General features: G+C 40.6%; 3 protein-coding genes across 3 annotated transcripts in view; 2 read left to right on the forward strand and 1 right to left on the reverse strand.

Annotated features, from left to right (window-relative positions):
• The window catches only part of p2ry11 (purinergic receptor P2Y11), a 106,073-nt gene that overhangs the window by 13,866 nt on the left and 70,996 nt on the right, over window positions 1-21,211 (reverse strand). The window lies entirely within an intron of this gene.
• angptl6 (angiopoietin like 6) lies at window positions 440-12,067 on the forward strand. Its single transcript, XM_039685994.2, has 7 exons — window positions 440-795; window positions 2,185-2,696; window positions 5,767-5,904; window positions 5,997-6,204; window positions 9,898-10,091; window positions 11,180-11,450; window positions 11,538-12,067. Exons 2-7 carry the CDS (start codon window positions 2,223-2,225, stop codon window positions 11,720-11,722), a joined length of 1,470 nt encoding a protein of 489 aa, XP_039541928.2. The 5' UTR covers window positions 440-795; window positions 2,185-2,222; the 3' UTR covers window positions 11,723-12,067.
• Window positions 12,172-21,012, forward strand: LOC120489245 (vascular cell adhesion protein 1). Its single transcript, XM_089128774.1, has 10 exons — window positions 12,172-12,360; window positions 13,403-13,657; window positions 13,754-14,083; window positions 17,234-17,476; window positions 17,771-18,190; window positions 18,765-19,007; window positions 19,230-19,481; window positions 19,576-19,920; window positions 20,052-20,297; window positions 20,456-21,012. The coding sequence occupies exons 1-10, from the start codon at window positions 12,303-12,305 to the stop codon at window positions 20,620-20,622; spliced, it is 2,559 nt and encodes an 852-aa protein (XP_088984900.1). The 5' UTR covers window positions 12,172-12,302; the 3' UTR covers window positions 20,623-21,012.

Below are 21,211 nucleotides of genomic sequence, written 5' to 3' on the forward strand. Positions count from 1 at the left end.
TCCAAAGCGGGTTACAACCGTTCTAAAAAGTTGCAGTATCGTCATCTTTCTCTTTTTCTTGTTAATGTTTCTTTTTCGTTTTCATCTCTCTATTTTTAGTAAACATAATTCTTAATAAGGTTTAGAAGTCAGGTTAGATGATAGAAAATACCATCAGCTCAGGATTAAGACGCTAAATAGAAAGTCCAGAATTAACATACCAATTATTTTAATTTCAATTAGTGTTAATCATGTAAATAATCCTTGAGCAATTCCCTGCACAAATACTGTAAAAATGCTGCCTTGTTGTGGAAAAAATATAAAAAAAAGAAATTGTATAGGCCCATGTAAGCTGTATTTCGACACATTTCCCAGTCATGGTCAGTATGAGGGATGGATGGGGTCACAGGAGTGAAGGAGTGTGGTGCGTGTGGGGCAGGACCAGAGAGGGGGGCTGGTCTCATTAGGATGGTTTGTAATTACACTTTTCTTTGTTTAGAGATCCTCTGACAGGAGCTGATTATCCTGCTTTAAAAGTTTACTGTCAGTCTGGGTGTCTCCCACTGCCTTTGAAGACCAGCCAGAGCACCGACCAGACATCCACTGCTTCAGTCCTCCTGTTCAATTACTAACGGCAAAGGCCATGTTTGAACCGTGTTTCTCATTATCATGGTGATTTTTCAACGATATTATACGATTTTAGTTATATAACGCGCAGATAAGAAGATTTTGTTTGCATCAATCGGGAGGACGAGATAATCAGTTAAACAAAGCCAAAAATAAAAGAGAAGATCATCTGGTGATATAACTGAGGAGGTAGGAGAAATATTATTATTTTTCCAGGTTTTTTAAATTTACATACATGGAATTCCTCTTCAGTATGACTTAGGTATTTGGTTATATATATATATATATATATGAAGCGTTCAGATGCAAAAGCCTCTAAATCCCATTTGAAATTTTCTTTTTTTAATTTTTGTCAAACTTGTATATTTAAGTTCAGTAATTTCACTTAAATAACAATTAATAGGTAATTATCATTGCCATTTAAGTGAAATCACTGAACTTAAATATACAAGCTTGATAAAAATTATCATTTAGAAGAAAATTTCAAATGGCACTTAGAGGCTTTTGCATCTGAACTCTTAATATATATATATATATATATACACATACACAGTATGTGCTGTTAAATAGATTAATTGTTGCATCTAACATAAAAGTTTGTGTGTGTTTATTATTATGTTTATATATGTGTGTGTGTGTGTGTGTGTGTGTGTGTTGGTCTGCGCGCTTGTCTGTATATATACAGTATATGTATATGTGTGTGATAAACAAAGACTTAAAGACTTTTATGTTAGATGTGATTAATCACGATTAGCACTAATTATACATATATAAAGTTGCTGCCTTGAATTTTTAAGTACAATCAACTTGGATGTTTAAGTCATTTCAACTTAAATCACATTAAACTGACTTAAAAATGAGTTGAATCTTGTTTAACATAAGAAAGTTGAAAATTGCTTATTTTGATGAGTTGAGTTAATGTAAAAACATGTAGTCAACTTATTGATCATCTAATTTTCTTAAGTGTATGTTCTGAACAATGCGTTTTTTTTTAATGTGTGAAACTTGTTCAAAATACATATGTACATTAACATTTGAACATACTTTTGCCATTAGTTTTAGTATTTCTTTATGAGAATTATAAATTATAAACAGTCTTTTCGGTTATTTTGTTTAGTTGTTTTGAAGTAGTTGCCACAGTCAGTGTTTAGACTGTTAATTGCTTAAGGTGTTTATGATGTGTGCCAAAGCTGTCATTTTCATCAGTATATTGACTTTAGCCATTTATATTGACGGTCAGATGAAATGATGTCTTGACCCAGGCTCTGTTTCTGTTGACATGCTAATTAACCCCAAGAAAAGGCAAAACTGTGTTTTACCCTCCATGGTTAAACAGAAACATCTGGAATGCATCAAAAACTGCAGGCCTCTTCACTGACCGACTCGTGGATGCTACAATGTTAAAACGGTTACATTGGCCATCTGGTTTAAGCCGAGTCGAAAATTAAACACATCTGACAAACAGTTACAATTTCGCAAGTTAGATTCGGTGTAAACGTTGAGTTACTAAAGGAAATAGTTCTTTTGAGATGTATGCTATTGTGTAAATTGCTAAGACTTTGCATTATTGTTTGTTAGGATTTTATTGGACAGTTTATTGGAACAGTAGCACTCTCATGGAGATTGCAGTGACTCGCGTCCTGCTGTTTTTGGCTGGGGCGTGCTTTGTAAAGGCCCTCAATGAAGCCTCTAATGCAGACACCTCCAAGGGCGATGCCAGTCACAAAAAGCCGCCTCAAACATCAGAGAATAAGCCGAGCCGCTGTTCCTACACCTTCATCGTACCTCAGCAGAAGTTAACCGGGGCACTTTGCGTGAGCACCGAGACGGCCCGTGTCAACCGCTCTGAGATGGCATCCTTGCGCGCGCTGCTGGACCGGCAGCAGGAACAGCTGGATACAATGCGTGGACAGCTGGAGAAGGAAGGCGCACTGGCCAATGAGATGAGAGTCCTGCGCCGGGAGAGCGTCAGCATGAACGCCCGCATCACCCAACTCTACGCCCAACTGCTTAACGAGATCATCCAGAAGAAGGATCATGCTTTGGAGCAACGGCGGCTCGAGAGTTTGGTGCTTAACGCAACATCCCAGGTAGCTTTTCCTACTGTAAAGAAACATCATTATTGTCTCAGTTGCTTCATCTAGACAGCAGAGAGATTAAATGGAGAGCAAGCAGAGTCTCCACCCAGAAAACAATTTAACGTTCTGTGAACGTTAGTTTTTGGTTCCCAGAACGTTACCTATTGGTGATCCAGTAAAGTTTTCTTAACGTAAATAGAACGTTTCCTTAAAGTTTAGGGGAAGGCTCTGGGAACTTTGTGGGAATGTTCCTTTTAGGTTATAAAAATAGAACCTAAAAATAACCTACTAGAATGTTCTTGTTTGGTTCCCCAAAAAATAACCAAATGGGAACCATACGGGAATGTTAGGGGAACGTTCTGTGTTTGCTGGACAGCTCATATTTTCCATGAGAGTGTCTCAGATCTCAACATCAAACTGCGCAGATTGCTACAAAACCTAAAATATGTGCAATGAAAAGTCATAGATTTTAATTTAAACAACAAAAATTCCTTGTGAAAAAAAGCATTCTTTTAAAAAGAGTAACTGCATGTTAATTGCAGTTAAAATGTATTTTGATTTAAATGTACCCCATGTAGCTTTATTTTGTTCAAAATGAACAAATCAACAGCCTACTTGGCCTACTTCTTCTAAAACATGTTTCAGGGTTCTCAAGTCTCACGCATTGGCCGTGAGACACACGCATTTCGACCGGTTCACACGCTCACACGCCACACTGTGTATTTCTCACGCTGAAAAGGCAATGCCAACCAAGTTGTCCTGGCTGCCGCCAGCGCGTATCTCCGCCAGATTGCGTTCGTTACTAGGCAACATATATGCGTGCTGCGTGCACCACTGATCGATACATGACATGTCATTCAGTAGCGCGAACACACGGAAATGGACGGAACATCCTCGGCCACCGTACGTTCGTTACTAGGTAACCAACAACATCGCGCGAACACATGTGTCGTGATGGAGAAGTAAGTTGGAAGAAGCTCGTCTAACATTTTTGGGCTAGAACATTTAATATGTAGCCCATCGTACATTATTATTGATGCAGTCAAAAACTCTACAACTACTTTGCAACCAGGCTCAGTTTGGCTATCTTACGTTATGTGAAACTAAGAGAAATGTTAGTGGGTATGGAAAGGAATGAAGATTTACTCATTTTATTTTAAATTATATTATACTGTAATATTAATAGTCTTTCTAGTTACATTAAGGATGTATTACAGCAGATTGCTCTGGGTAATATTTAATCATTGTCATAATGTTGCATTTGTATTTTTCAAAGATGTCAGGAAAAAAGCAGAAAGATATTTTGTCATTTTGGGCACCAAAGGGTAAGCCCCCTAAAAAAGTTGCCAGATTAGAGGAGGAGACAGTGGAAGAGGTGGTGCACTCTAATCTGTCCATTTGTTCTCAATATTCCCACCACACAATAAATCATTCGTCTAGAAGACGCATTCAAAAATCAAAATGCAATTTTTAAAGATTTGTTTGAAACTGTTTGGAGCTATTTGTTATATTTTTGGTTAGTTATATTTGTAATACTGTATTAAAGAGTATATTTGATGTGATGAATTGCTCTGTCATTTATCAGATTTACTAATTGTTAAAATTTTAATTTGTTCCGGTTAATTATGAACAATGGGTAAAATTGGGGGCGGGGATGGGTGGGCGGGGCTTCATTATGGCTCCTCCCCTAACCGCGTGTGATCTCACTCCAAGCTTTTGCTCAAACTTGAGAACCCTGATGTTTTCCTGATTTACAATGGAAAGCTCGCTGTATGTTACCTGTCAGGGTGGTTTTCGCGGGAAATTGCGTACGTCATTCGCCCGTGTGTGTTTCGTCAGGTTTGACGCATGGTGTGATGCTGCGTTCTAGACAGCTCGCAGTTTGTATTTTTCCACCTCGTTCTTGGAAATAATGGCTGAAACGGCACTCAAAGCGGACATTATTACCTGTGGACTCGTTGGTACATCGATCAACCCCACCTCAGCGAGACGCGTCATTTGACGTATTCCATAATATCGGCAAGTCCTGCTTCCAATGAGCACATATGACGTAAAAACAGTCTTTAACATTTATGAAACAATAGCTAATTTTTTGCTTTTCGACAGCTGTTTTAAAAGCGATTTTATGTTGTTTTTATTTAGGTTTGTCCATAATTGACTCAAAAATACGATATGCTCTCCTTGTGTGTAGCGACATCATGTGGTCAAAATGTGAACGTGTCGTCGTCTCGCCTGGAACTCACTAATGTCTGAAGGATAGGTCTGAAGTGGGGTATTTTAATTTGGATAGTCCCACGTCTAACCTCGTCTGGAATGCAGCATGAGAGTGACAAATGTGAGCTCCTGGCTTTTCCTCTTGGCTTATGGTTTATTCACCTTTGTGTTCTGTAGGCAATTAAGAAATAGATAGATTAGATAGATCTACGTATATATAGACAGACAGACAGAGATAGATACATTTAAATGAATTAATATTTAAGGGATAGTTCCCTCAAAAAGGAAACATCTGTCATCATTTACTCTCACCCTCAACTTGTTCCAAAAAAGTTTCTTTGTTCTGCAGAACACAAAAGAACATATGAAGAGTTCAGATGCAAAAGCCTCTAAATGCCATTTGAAATTTTCTTCTTTAATGATGATTTTTTATCAAACTTGTATATTGAAGTTCAGTAATTTCACTTAAATGGCAATGATAATTGCCTATTAATTGTTATTTAAGTGAAATTACTGAACTTAAATATACAAGTTTGATAAAAAATTATCATTAAAGAAGAAAATTTCAAATGGCATTTAGAGGCTTTTGCATCTGAACTCTTCATATTTTGAAGGATGTTGGTAACCAAACAGTTGATGACTTCCATAGTATGGAGGGAAAAAAGTGAGGACAGAATTTTCATTTTTGGGCGAACTATCACTTTAAGCTTTGAAGTACACTACAAGTGCACATTCAATACAATTGAATGCATTTCTTTTCCTCAAGGGATGTATTGAAAAGGTTATTTTTATGGACCACTTGTGACGTTTTATACTTTTCTAGTATTTTGATCACTCTTTGCAACCGTTTAATGCCAAATCCTGACAGGTGCTTCAGGTGTCCAGCAGTTACAGAGACCTGGAAAAGAAGTATGACACACTCACTTCTCTCGTGAGCAACCAGAGCCAACTAATCTCACATCTGGAGAAACAGTGCCAGCTTAAGAATCCTGCTAAAACACTGCAGGTAAGAGCCATCCGAGCTCTCAGTTTTCTCTATAGTATGTATGTAGGTGCAAAAAACTGAAAGGTCAATTTCTTATGAATCTCTTTACACAGGAAGCCACACCTTTTCCGGTTCAACACACAAGTACTTTGTTGAGTGAGAACACAGAGACTAAAGAAGTTGCCAGCAATGTCCAAAGAGACCAAAGTGTCCTTTTGCACCAGGAACAGAGTCCGCAAGTACAGCTGGAGACGTTCGATGACGCTCCCAGTCCACCAACTGACACACCTTTCATCAGTTACCCTGTGACTAAATCTCCAGGTAGAATAAAAATCTCGAAAGGCTTCACTCTTAAAGGGGTCATGAACTGGCTTTTTAATTTTTTTTATATTGTTGTCTGAGGTCAACTTATGATGTTTGCTAAATTATCAGCTAAAGTTTTTTTTAAAGTGAACTACTCCTTTAAGTGTTTGTTCTAAATTATAACAGCAATTGGTGACATCTGCCTCAGCAGAAGATGTGGGTTATATGAAACTATCTGTGTTCATGTAGGAGTTCAATAGCCTTGAGTGTTAGTGACCTGGAGTCAGGAAGCTTTATCTCGGAGAATTCCAAACAGTGTCTTATCAGAGGTGGTGACCCTGATTAGTCTTCACACGACCTACCGACTGTGAGAGCTGCGCTCAGGCTGAAAGCTGTGTATTGGCACAAGTACACACACACATGCACAAAACACATGCATGTTAATCATCACCTTTATAAAAGCTTTGTGACACACACAACCCTTGAATTACAATGCAATGCTTTTGCCTTCACCAACTCGGGTGTGAGATTACAGGACGCACGTCGTCTCCAAATTACAGCCGGCGATTACAGCTGACTCATAAATTACAGGCGACTCATATACTACTACTAGAATAGCTTTTCGTACTTGAATTTAAAAAAAAAGTTTCCCCACATATTTAACATTAGCCGCGTTTCCACCGCAGAAACTTTCCCCAGGAACTATAGGGACTTTGGGCTGGTACTCGGTGGAGAAACCCGGGTCTAAATGAAGTTTTAATAAATATTTTCCCCTCCGAAAGTCCCTCCTTGCGAGGTAGTCCCTTTTCAAAGTTCAGGGACTTTCAAGGGGTGGGACTTGGGCACTGAACATTCTGATTGGTTGAGTTAATGCCACATTTTGATTGGTTGACTCAACACAGGATTTTATTTTAACCACCATTTTTTTTTAATCTGTTGCGGTGCGTGCAGTAACAGTTGTTTTGTATAGAGGGAATGCATTGACGTCACTTTCCCGCCGGAACAACCCCCCTGGCAAAAGATCTGCCGTGTGACTGGATTTAATAGGGGAAACTGCGGAAATGCGACTAAAACGAACAATTTTATCAATTTAAACTAAATGTTGGACGCAATATAGTGTTCCTTTCCAACAATTCAAAATATTTGGGTATGGTTTTACAGCTAAATTCAGCATATTAACACAAAATGATAACTGTAAATCCACCTTTCGCTGACTGGAGTTGTTTCTGTGAACTGCAGCGAACTCTGTGAACTCCTCTTTCTATAGCAGTCTGTAAAAATATACCTCAGATTTTTTTGTCAAATCTAGTTGTACAGTCGATCGCAAAGCTCTTTCCCGCTTTATATGTGTTGTGTTTGTTTTTTGCGGCATTCACGCTAACAACAAATACAGCCGCTCAGTCTTTTTGCCACTCACTGTGAGTAACTGCAGGCTGACAGCGACGTCACGCGCATACCCTCTATTAGAAACAACAATGGTTTTTAAAAAGTACGGCAGATGGACTGACGACGAGGGTCAGGTTTCATTAAGCTTAAATTCAGAGGATGAAATCCAGCGGGAACTGTAAAGTAGCGCGCAGTGCTACGTCACCGGACTAATTTGTCTAATCTTCGCGGTACTTTAGACTACGGTCTGGAACAGGACAAATTGTTCTGCGTAATTTCAGTGGAAACGCGGCTATAGTTGCAGCACCTCTCTTCCCAGTCTGTCAGTAACTGTTTAGTTCCTGTCTCCGTGAAGCCCCTCCTTCTAAAAAGCGCCGTGTGCTCTGATTGGTCGGCTGAACCAGTGTGCTCTGATTGGTCAACATCTTCCAGTGTGTTTCAGAATTGTCATGCCGTTTATCATAACCACAGGGTTTAACATGCTACTTCAAAGGTGGTTGAAAAAAATGTGTCAATGTGTCAAAGTGTCAATGCTTTTGAGCAGACACAAAGTCTCTTGGGAAACGCAAAAAATTGTGAGAGAACACAAAAGCATTGAAATAATCAGAAAATGATTCAAATGAGGAATATAGGGATGTGTACGTTCTCAGAAGAAAACTCATGACTACAATGGAGATGTTGAGTTTAGAAACAATGCTTGTTGATATAGAAAAAAAATCCATTTGAAGTGACTTTGTCCTTTGGAACTTTGAATACCCGTTTCATGCTAAAACAGCAACATTACACACAAAAGAAAGTAGAAAATGTTAAAAAAAGCATAAAGGTCATCTTTAAGGCTATGGCACTTTACAAAAAAACTTTCTATCTGGTTTTATTTGAGAGGTGATAATCATTTCTAAAGCCAGATACAAGTAACTATTTTAGTAGCCAAAGTGTTTAAAGGGCGAGGTAGGTGTTAGTCTCTAAACAGAAACTAGAGCACATTTAGACATACACGATAGAAGACTGAACAGTTATACAGTCTTTGGAGACAGTGAAAGGCAAGGCTGAATGAATTTATAACACTGTAAAATCATTTTATAACATGATTTCAAAATAAAATGCTCAACATAACCCCCCCCCCACCACCCACACACATACTTTTTTATAATTTTTAGTTTTGTGATGCCAATAAAAAAAAATAAAAAGCTTAGAAATTAAAGACTTAGATACAAATTTGAAAAAAAAAAAAATATTTTACACACTACAAATTATTTGTTTTAGATTTGAGTCTGTATCTAGAAGATGGCAGTAATGTGCTGTATAGGTGAAATTCTCTGGCTTGTGGGAGTGGGAATTCCTCCATGGTGAGCTGATAAATGAAGTCTGAGAGACGCCTGTATACAGTATACAGATCATGACCTCGCAGCCCTTCCTTACCATTCGTCCAGCTCCTCCACACTGTCTGTTGTGCCACACATCTCATGTGCTCAAAACAAATGTTACAAACATAGAAACCACCCATATCCTAACTTCTCTAAAAGTTCTCTAAAAGAGCAGGGTCACAGGGTGAAAGATGTAGAGCTAAAGTTGCTCAGTGTGTGTTTGAGAGCCAACTTGACTTGATACTTGATTTTTGGTATGTTTTATCTTACTTTTATCTTATCTTACTGTTTCCACAGTTTTTTTCAATTTTGATATTTTTAGGTCAAACCGTTCTTGTCTGTCAGTCATATAATGGAGGTCTATGGTCACCACCTCAAAGAGCATGCACAGAGAAGTCCAAATTAAACATGATTTAATGACTCGTAAATGTAAGCACACATTGATGGCCTAAGACACGAAACGAGCGGTTTGTGTGAGAAAACAACAGTATTTATATCGTTTTACCTCTTGTCACCACAACCACAAAGTGCCCGCACCCTCAGATCACTTGGACGTGACTGTGATTACAAGAGGTAAAAACGATATAAATACTGTTCGTTTTCTCACACAAACCGCTCGTTTCGTGTCTTAGGCCATCTATGTGTGCTTACATTTACGAGTCATTAAATCATGTTTAATTTGGACTTCTCTGTGCATGCTCTTTGAGGTGGTGACCATAGACCTCCATTATGTGACTGACAGACAAGAACGGTTTGACCTAAAAATATCAAAATTGAAAAAAACTGTGGAAACAAAGACACCTACATCTTGGATGCCCTTGAGGTAAGCTAAAACATACCAAAAATTATTATCAAAGTGAACTATCCCTTTAATTATTCCAAAGTTTTGACCAGTAGTATAGATGATTGTGATGTGAAAATGTAGTAAATCTGAATGAGCAGCGCACTGTCTCCTTTAAAGGGCCGTGGCATGACTGTCATCATGCGCTGGAGTCCGGAGAGAAGAGCAGCGGCATCTACCTGCTGCGACCACGCAACACGAACCGTCTGCTGCAGGCCTGGTGTGACCAGAGCAGAGCTCAAGGTGGCTGGACCGTCATCCAGAGGAGACAGGATGGCTCGGTCAACTTCTTCAGAACCTGGGATCAGTACAAGGTGCATGAAACAAAACACTTGGCAACCTTATATATTAGGAAAGAATGCATATTCTTGCATGCATATGCATATGCAAAGTCGGCAAGAAGTGTGTGATGTATTAGAACACGATGTGTTCACATTTTAAGTTACAAGTTGTGTAGTGCATTTCATCTTTGATCTCAAACCTATTAGCCATGGGTAACAATGGTCTATATTATTTTAGATACATTTACACAACAACGATGTACTAAAAACAGAAAAGGTTTTCCTTTGCGTTTTCGTAGACAGACGTCAAAACAGTGAAAACGACTAAACACACTGTATTATTCATGCCAGGCCAGTAGTTGGCGATGTCGCTTTGTAATAAGAATGCTTTTTATTTTCACAAATTCACATTTTGTGTAGTTTTCTACAAAATGGTTTTCAAAAAACGTGCACTTTGATACCCATTTTCAAAACTTTGAGTTTTCAGGCCCCCAAAATGCTGTTTTCGTGTGAACGAATGGCCAAAACGTGTATATATATATATATATATATTTAGGGCTGTCAAATGATTAATCGCGATTAATCGCATCCAAAATAAAAGTTTGTGTTTAAATAAAATATGTGGGTGCACTGTGTATAATTATTTTATATATATAAATACACACACATGATTGTATATATTTAAGAAATATTATACTGTATATAGATTTATATAATATTTAAATTCTATATAAATATAAATATTTTATATAATAAATAATATTTTTGTCTTAAATATACATGCATGTGTGTGTATTTATATATATAAAATAATTATACACAGTGCACCCACATATTTTATTTAAACACAAACTTTTATTATAGATGCGATTAATCATTAGACAGCTCTAATTGTTTTCCCATTTTTAGTTGAAAACAGCTTGTGTAAATGGTCCCATAGTCAATGACCCTACACAACTGATGGTCTTAACCCTTACGTTCCACACTTTGGTGCCATAATGCCACATAAGCGCAAAACAGTGACCATGGGGGGCGCTAATGAGCAAAATAATCTGCATTTTTAATGCACACAATGTACTTTTTAATGCAAAATTAAATACATGGCTATTTCCTTTACACAGCAAGGCTTTGGGAATCTGGATGGAGAATACTGGCTGGGTTTGGAGCACCTGTACTGGCTCACCTCGCAGGCCAAGTACAAGCTGCGAGTAGCTATGGAAGACTGGCAAGGACGACAGGTGTTTGCGGAGTACGACAGCTTTCAGGTGGAAGCAGAGAGCGACTGGTATCGTCTACGATTAGGCAGTTACCAAGGCAGTGCAGGAGACTCTCTCTCATGGCACAACAATAAAGCGTTCACTACTCTGGACCGCGATAAGGATGCCTACTCAGGTGATCTGTCGATTTTTTTTTTTTATTTCCCTGCCTCTTTTCTGTCCTTAAAACTATTTTAAAAGCCACATTTTCTGTCCTCCATAGGTAACTGCGCTCATTACCAGAAGGGCGGTTGGTGGTACCACATGTGTGCTCACTCAAACCTGAACGGTGTGTGGTACAGAGGCGGCCATTACAGAAGCCGATACCAGGATGGCGTTTACTGGGCGGAGTTCCACGGAGGCTCGTACGCCCTAAAGAAAGTGGCCATGATGATCAAACCTGCCTAAGCTGAACTGAAACAACTCAGCAGACAGAAAGAGTGCCACTGTACCTTTTCACAAAGATGTGACAATGAGCACTAAATGAGTAATTTTTTTCATTGCGGATTTAGTCTTAAAGTTTTCTTAATGTTGTTAGAACAAAGACATGATTTGAATTTTGTCTGATGCAGTTTTGTATTCTGGTATATTTGCATTAGACTGAGTTGTTTTTAACTGTTAAATATAAAATGTCTTATTTTTGTATAACTGCATATGAAATGTACATATTTTTTTAGTCACTTCCAGAATATCATCCAAACTTCTATTTTTTTTCTTTATTCCTTGAAATAAAAGACAATACTACAGTATTCATTTTTAAAACTTTTATACATTTTTGATTTCTTTTTTGCGTCAAAAAACATTGCCTCACACTTGTGGGCTTCCTCTTCTAAAATGTGAGTCTGAGCAGGATTTCCTGTTCAATTGCTCGCTTAGAAGCATCACACCGTGCTTTTGACAGTTAGAAGAAAATAGATCCTTTTCAACATCTATCATCCATCTCCGGCATCACCGCTTCATCACTGCCAATCATTTGTTTCTGCCGACAATGCTTCTGCTTCTACGGTTGATAAGTCTCTTGCTGATCTTCACCTTTGTTCATGGCGGTAAGTTCTCTCCATTTTGTCTTTTCTGTGGTTTCAGTCATGTCTTTAAGCATTGTCATGGCTAAAAGGCCAAACAGCCCTCCTGGGATAGAGTTAATAATGTTTGTAACCCTGTTTCTTTCACGTCTTTGTAGCCCTATTTCTACAGTACTAAAAACCAGATCTGTTTTTCTTGAGATGGTCTCATAGATGATGTTGTTAGATCTGCATGTTCTTTTTAATATGAAAATGTTTTAAATCTATGGAACTTTTCAAAGTGTTCAATCTGATTTTATCTGAGAAAAGATATTAATTTCTAAAGCCAGACACAAGAACATTTTTTTTACTATCAAAAAGCTTCACAATAAAAAAAATGCTGGGTTGTTTTTTATGGGTTGTTTTAAATAAAAAATGTATTGGGTTTTATTGGGTTTGTCATTATTTGATCCAAATTTAGGTTGAAATAACCCAGCATTTTTTTTTTATTAACTATTTAGAAAGGTTTTTCACTTGTTAAGTCTCTGAACAGAAACTAAACCACATGCTGACAGTCCTTCAAGTAGGTTTCACACTTCTAACGCCCAAAAGTTAACACACTTTGTGTGCTCACTTTGTGGAAACAAATGAATGAGATCATTTCATGAACTTTTATAGACACTGAATATGTTTTTAGATTGATACAGTAACTGTGGTCTTTTGAATAATGTTTAAGGCATCTTTTAAATTCATTCAAACAGTTGGTTGGTGGTTGTTTCCAAGCTCAATGCCTTAACAACCACTAAACACACCAAACCACTGCAGCCAAAATGACTCATCACAGACGAAAAATGTCTTACTGATTTAGAATGACATGAGGTGTGTATACTGTGTGCACATTTTTTGTGTGTTTGTCTGAAATTAAATATATATTTATTTGACAGTGGTCTGCTTAAATATATTTATTTGAGAATGGTCCGAAACTACTCTTTTAGGCAATAGGGATAGACATACATTGGGCTATACAGGCATATAGGTTATTCTGTGATAAAGATTCATTTGTTTCTAATCACATCCAATTCTATAGACGGCGATTGTCCAGTTCAGCTCAACCCACAGAGAGTTATTGTGGAGTTCGGCGGTTCTGTCTCAGCCGACTGCAGCACTTCTGTCCCGCATACAGGATTGGGATGGGAAGCCAGTGAGGGTGCAGTGCCCATGAGCGGAGACAGTCTGATCACATGGAGAGTTTCAAACCTGACAGAATGGGACATAGAGCCAATCTGCTACATAAACTATAATAAAGTACAGTGTACAGTACCTCTCCCAGTGACTATTTACAGTGAGTTTCTCAGTTATTGATACTTTTATATTCTCAGAAATATCTACTGTACATTGATGACTGCAGATATCAGAGAGTGTAAATCTTCCTCTACAGAGACTCCAGACAGTGTGTCCATCAGCACTGTGAATCACACCGGACCAATGATGGAGGGAAACCAGTATGAGCTCCAGTGTGACGTTCTGAATGTGGCTCCTGTTCAGAATCTCATTATCAACTGGTACAAAGGACAGACTCTGGTGGATCAAACCAACTTCACTGACACCATCAAGACTCCAGTCAGTAAAACATCTAAACTCCTGATCCGTCCAGACAGAGCTGATGATGGAGATCAGTACTGGTGTGAAGCAAAGCTGGAACTGGGAGAAGAAGGACTTCAACCTCCTCCAACAGCCCCGTCAAAACATCTCAGCATTACTGTATATTGTAAGTAAGATCCATTAACTTTTATCATTAATCTTTTAAGAACATCTGTTAAAGTCTGAATCAGACATTTGGTTGGAGCCCTTACCATGTGACACAGTGGCTGGATCCGAAATCGCAAACTTCCCTACAATATAGTTGGTGAAAACAGTATATGAAAGAGTATATGTCTGAATTCTGTATATGTCTGAGCTAGCTAACGCTATGGGAAAGATTCATCTTTTCTGAGATATTGAAGCCAAAAAATGATCCTTAATTTTTGTATCCATTGTCAACGCAGTGCAGCAGCTGCAGACCTAGAGCGGGCTAGCTAACGAGCTCATTGGTTGCTCTGCGGCAAACTGCTGCAGCCTATAGATGAACTTGAGTGAACTCGCGCCCAATGAGAGCATTGCATCATAGCCCGCCAGATGGGGCGTGGCTAGAGTGTATATAAGTGAGGTTCGGAGGCTGCATCCCTGGTTTTCATTGACTGAAGCGAATATCGCTTGTGGCACAAGCACGGCCGGTTATGCAATACTCGTTCCCTCATCTAGAGAGAACCGAGGTTACTTTATGAATGGCAGTGAAGCGACTGCATGGCAGTGAATGGCAGTGAAGCCAGTCTTACGCAACGGGAACCCATTGTCAATGCTGTGCGCGCCAAGTGTCCACTGCATGAGCCCCGGGGGGGGGGGGGGGGGTCCCCATGAATAAAAGTGGCCAGCAAGAGTGCGGGCCAGTGTGTGTGTAATACATAAGCACGTAGTGGGAAGGGAAAAACAGAGCGGCGCTGCCCAGCAGTGCAGCTCACCAGGGGAGCTGTAGCGTATTAAACTGCTAATAGCTTTGCCTGCAGGGCGGGCACTTCCATAATTTAAAATCTGACAAAGGTGGAGAGGGAAGCCCAGCCCACTGCCACACACTCAGTGAGGTGTTTGCTGGTCGTGTGACAGAGCGGACAGAGAAAGGGCGCGCGCACGGGCTCGTGGGCGCGTTTATTAACTGTAACACTCGAGCGGGCGGTGCCCGCTTTATGGGAGTGGGCTCTGACAGGGACACGGGCAGTGTAATGCTTGTGTGTAGGGGTGAACACTGGATTGTGGGCACATTTCCTACACATAGGGCATGTTTGCTCTTTAAGAGATTTCTCTGGGTCGCCGTGAAAACGGCGTTTGGGTGCATGCAAGCGGGTAATGTCACCGGCGGGTAGTGTCACCGGCTTGTTGGTTGCTGAATGCACCATGCAGTAACCTGAGAGAAGGGGACTGACAGGAAGCGAAGCTTTGACGGTGGTCCGGCCGCGGTGGGACTGAGCCGTCGTTTTCTCAACCTTTTCTCAAAAGGACTTCGGTTGCTCAGGCTTCGGCGCGATCTTATGCCGAGGCCCGCCGGGGGGGGGGGGGGGATGGGGGGGCGGCAGTCTGCAGCGGCTGTCTGAGCGTGATCTAGGGCAGCCGCCCTGTCGACGCTGAGAAGTCTGGCTTTGTTGAGCTGGGTGCTGTGAAGAGGCTAGTGCAGTAGGCTGGTCACGTCAGAGGAGCTAGTGCGACGAGGCAGGAAGAGATTCATGGCTTGGGTGGCTTTCTGGACTTCAGAGAAACGGTCAACAATGCCACTCACCGCGGAACCGAAGAGACCGGAAGGAGAGAGCGGCGCGTTGAGGAACGTGGCGCGTTCAGATTCTCCCATGTCGGCAAACTTTAGCCAAAGATGTCTCTCGGTAACAGTCAGCACGGCCATGCACTTTCCTAGGGCTTGAGCTGCAGATTTCGAGGTGCGAAGGGAGAGATCCGACATGTTCCTTAAATCTGAAACAGCCTCTGGTTGCCTGCCTTTCTCATCCCACTCCCGAAGACACGCCAACTCAAGCGGAAGTAGTTCTGCAGGCCTTGGATGGGAGCACAGGCTTAGACTGCCATCTCGCAGAGGGCTGGCAAAGGTGTGCTGCTACCGAGTCCTTGACAGGGGGGGTGGAAGACTAGCCCTTCTCGGCGGCACCATCCACCGAAGAGAGAGAGGTGGAGACATGGGACCGAGTCCTGGCCGACAGAGGCGCGTTCCATGACTTAGTGAGCTCAGCGTGAAGTTCTGGCAGGAAGGGGGCCGTGCAGCGGCGGCTCTGGAGAAAGCAGGCGTCGAGTCTGTGGTGAGCCTGCTCGGGAGGCGGTGACCACTCGAGCCCGAGGCGGTTGATGGCCTGCGCGAGGAGGCGCATTAGTTCCCCTTCGACTCTGGCGCGGTACGAAAGGTGGCACGGCGGCTTCGGTCTTGAATGCTTTGAGTCGAGCCCGCTGGGTCGACATCGGAAGCTCCTCGCAGAGGTCACATCTGCCGCCAGCGAGAGCGAGCTCTGCATGTTCCAGTCCCAGACAGAGAGCGCAGATGAGCTGGCGGTCTCTGGCGCTGAGAGGGGCTCGGCATGAGCCGCAGGTGGTGCGAGGCATCTTTACAAAGACGCTCGCTTGCTCTTTTGTGAAGTTCGCTGAGGAACTAGCTTGCTAAAAAGGATACGTCGCCGGATGGCGTAGCTCGCAGGATGGCTGAAGGTGGCGAAGGCGGCTGGCTTCTTCAAGCGCTGTCCAAGCTTGTTAGATGCACCTTGAAAGGGCGACGCGGCTTCTGCAGTTCAGAGATGCGAAGAGCTTCTCTGAAGAGATGAAAACCAGGGATGCAGCCTCCGAACCTCACTTAAATACACTCTAGCCACGCCCCTTCTGATGGGCTATGAAGCAATGACGGCACAAGCCTCTCATTGCGAGTTCACTCAAGTTCATCTATAGGCTGCAGCAGTTTGCCGCAGAGCAACCAATGAGATCGTTAGCTAGCCCGCTCTAGGTCTGCAGCTGCTGCACTGCGTTGACAATGGATACAAAAATTAAGGATAATTTTTTGGCTTCAATATCCCAGAAAAGATTAATCTTTCCCGTAGCGTTAGCTAGCTTACGCAATACGAGAGAACCTCTCGTAAGATAACTTTTTTGGCGGCCATGAAGTAATTACTTGTTCAAAATAAGTACTATGCGATTACAGACACAGCCAGTGTGTAACTCTTGTTACATTTCTAAATTTAGTTAGTTTTGTTACAAGATTAAAATGAATATGGATTAACATAAGAAATTTAAGATGCAGATACAAAACCTCTTAAAAACTGTTTTTTGCTCCTTCCTGCAGTTAAACCGATCATCAATGAGACCAAACTGCCCTCCAAAGTGCTTGTGTTTCGAGGATATCCAGTGGTGATTGTTTGTGAAGCCGAGGGAAACCCAACACCATCAATCAGCTGGAATCTCGGGACAACTGATATAGTTTATAATGAAACTCTTACTATAACAGAATCAACACCTGAGGATCTGCACTGCATTGCAAACAACTCAGCTGGCACCACCATCAGACGTGTAAAAGTTGTATTAAAAGGTAACTGTGCATTTTTGTATCATTTTCAATTCTAAGTGACTTAGTTTAATTGCCAATTTCAGCTTGCTTTAGTAATACATACAGAAAGGAACTGTGGTTGTTTTGTTTTTTCATAATTGTTGGCTTACACATTTTTGTGTGTTTGTCTGATATTAAAAAAATATATTTATTTGAGAGTGGTCTGCTTAAATATATTTATTTGGGAATGGTCACTTTTATACTTTTATACTCTCAGAAATATCTACTGTACATTGATGACTGCAGATATCAGAGAGTGTAACTCTTCCTCCACAGAGACTCCAGACAGTGTGTCCATCAGCACTGTGAATCACACCGGACCAATGATGGAGGGAAACCAGTATGAGCTCCAGTGTGACGTTCTGAATGTGGCTCCTGTTCAGAATCTCATTATCATCTGGTACAAAGGACAGACTCTGGTGGATCAAACCATCTTCACTGACTCCATCTTCACTGACTCCATCTTCAATGACACCATCTTCACTGACACCATCTTCAATGACACCATCTTCACTGACATCATCTTCAATGACACCATCAAGACTCCAGTCAGTAAAACATCTAAACTCCTGATCCGTCCAGACAGAGCTGATGATGGAGCTCAGTACTGGTGTGAAGCAAAGCTGGAACTGGGAGAAGAAGGACCTCAACCTCCTCCTGAAGTCACATCAGATCCTCTCAGCATTACTGTATATTGTAAGTAAGATCCATCAGCTTTTATCATTAATCTTTTAAGAAAATCTGTTGTCCGAATCAGACTTTTGGTTGTAGCCCTTACCATGTGACACAGTGGCTGGATCCGAAATCGCAAACTATTCTACAATATAGTTGGTGAAAACAATTTATGACCCAAGGAGTATGTCTGAATTTACAGTACTCACAAAAAAGTAGACATACAATAGACACTATCCCATGAGGCCACAGGAGAGGATTTATGAATGGCAGTGAAGCGACTAAACTGACGCCGGTCACATGATGATGACAGCATGGCGAGTGTAGTTCGTCCAGATTACATTCCTAAACACATTCATACTATAGAAAAAAACTTTTTTGGCAGCCATGAAGCAATTACTTACTCAAAATAAGTACCTACTCATGAGACTATGCGATTACAGACACAGCCAGTGTGTAACTCTTGTTACATTTCTACATTTAGTTAGTTTTGAGTTTTGTTACAAGATTAAAATTAATATGGATTAACATAAGAAATGTAAGATGCAGTGCAGATACAAAACCTCTTAAACTGTTTTTCTTTCACTCCTTCCTGCAGATGGACCGATCATCAATGAGACCAAACTGCCCTCCATAGTGCCTGTGTTTCGAGGATATCCAGTGGAGATTGTTTGTGAAGCCGAGGGAAACCCAACACCATTAATCAGCTGGAATCTCGGGACAACTGAAATAGTTTATAGTGAAACTCTTACTATAACAGAATCAACACCTGAGGATCTGCACTGCATTGCAATTAATTCAGTTGGCACCTCCATCAGACGTGTAAAAGTGTCCATACAAGGTAACTGTGCATTTTTGTATCATTCTCAATTCTACACGTTTTTTTTTCCCACTGCCCTGCATCTCGTGTTCTTAAATGTGTTCAATGTAATTGAATCCTAAAACATTACTATTTTATTGTTTTTTTATCACTAGATAGACGAGTGAGTGCCCAAAGTGATTATAAATGACGCTGTTATTCTGTGATAGAGATTCATTTGTTTTCAATCACATCTAATTACAGACAGCGATTGTCCAGTTCAGCTCAACCCACAGAGAGTTATTGTGGAGTTCGGCGGTTCTGTCTCAGCCGACTGCAACACTTCTGTCCCGCATACAGGATTGGGATGGGAAGCCAGTGAGGGAGCAGTGCCTATGAGCAAAGACAGTTTGATCACATGGAGAGTTTCAAACCTGACAGAATGGGACATAGAGCCAATCTGCTACATAAACTATAAGAAACAGTGTATAGTGACTCTCCCAATGACTATTTACAGTGAGTTTCTCTGTTATTGATACTTTTATATTCTCAGAAATATCTACTATACATTGATGACTGCAGATATCAGAGTGTAAATCTTCCTCCACAGAGACTCCAGACAGTGTGTCCATCAGCACTGTGAATCACACCGGACCAATGATGGAGGGAAACCAGTATGAGCTCCAGTGTGACGTTCTCAATGTGGCTCCTGTTCAGAATCTCATTATCAACTGGTACAAAGGACAGACTCAAGTGGATCAAACCAACTTCACTGACTCCATCTTCACTGACACCATCAAGACTCCAGTCAGTAAAACATCTAAACTCCTGATCCGTCCAGACAGAGCTGATGATGGAGCTCAGTACTGGTGTGAAGCAAAGCTAGAACTGGGAGAAGAAGGACCTCAACCTCCTCCAACAGCCCCGTCAAAACATCTCAACATTACTGTATATTGTTAGTAAAAAATATATTGTAATATCTCTTTATCTCTTCGAAAAAAATATTCTTCAATACTTTATATATGTTTTTTTTTTAACAACCTTCGACACTGAAATAAAAAAGAAAATGTTCTACTTCCAACACAGATGCCCCAGTGTTGCATGCCAGCCAGGACAAGTTTGATGTGGATGAAGGCAGCCATATAACCCTAGAGTGCAATTCGAGTGGTAACCCAGAGCCTAAAATAACCTGGAGCTTTAAAAACAAGAACGTCTCCACTGGGAGGCGCCACATCCTCTTTAACATCGACAGAGCCAGTGCAGGAGTTTATACATGCAATGCCACGAATCTACTTGGACACCAGGACAAGACCTTCGAAGTGAAGATAAGAGGTTAGCGCAACAATTGTGGTAATGATTTGATATTTAGCCCCCAGATTTTGGTTTATGTGATATTGCACTGTTGAGTCATTTAACCACAAAATGAATGTTATGCCAAATATTTTGAGTTTTACATTAACTGAACCTACATTTTGCTTTTTCCTTTCTAGGCAACTCTCCAAACTACATTCAAATTGTTATACCGGTAATTGTAGTCCTAATTTTAATCATCGCAGTTATCTATCTGTGGAGAAAGAAACAATCAAGGGGAAGTTATCATTTACAGCCAGTGAAGTCGTTTGAAATGCAACTGTTAAACAATGGAGGCAAATGCTAATATTGAACAAAGATGATATTGCCTATTGACCATCATTCATTACATACGTTCAAAAATAACGGGTGGGCTATCTATCCCCCAGTTTCACAGACAAGAATCCAGGTTTTAACTGAAAGCTACTTGCACTGGCCTTACTTTAATACATGTCAGAGCTATTGTTTTATCTCAAGATCAACACCAGTGCTGTTTTTTTCCGAATGCACTACTATTCTACTTAAATGCCCTAATTGAACTAAGGCTTAATCCTGGCTTAATATCTAAACCCTGTCTGTGAAACCGGGCCTTCAATGTGTAAAAGCTCATAGAAGCATGCGCTGTCAAGTGTGTGACTATGTGTCAGTGTCAAAGAAGAATGTCTTGGATGATAAAAAAAGAAACGTTTAAAACCTATCAACGTATCAGGTTATCTTATCACATGACAACAAAATGTTATCCTGTATGTTGGTTAGCCTATGCCATCCTGACTTTTATTTGCTTTACAAAAGTGTTACCTACCATGAGATTGTGGGTTTAAAGTTGGGTTAATAGAAATATTTATGCATAAATGATGATCTGTAGTCAGTGGTGGAAGAAGTACTGAATCTCAGTA

This window comes from Pimephales promelas, chromosome 3 (genome assembly GCF_988280905.1).
Source record: "Pimephales promelas chromosome 3, fPimPro1.hap1.1, whole genome shotgun sequence".
Classification (NCBI taxonomy): domain Eukaryota; kingdom Metazoa; phylum Chordata; class Actinopteri; order Cypriniformes; family Leuciscidae; genus Pimephales; species Pimephales promelas.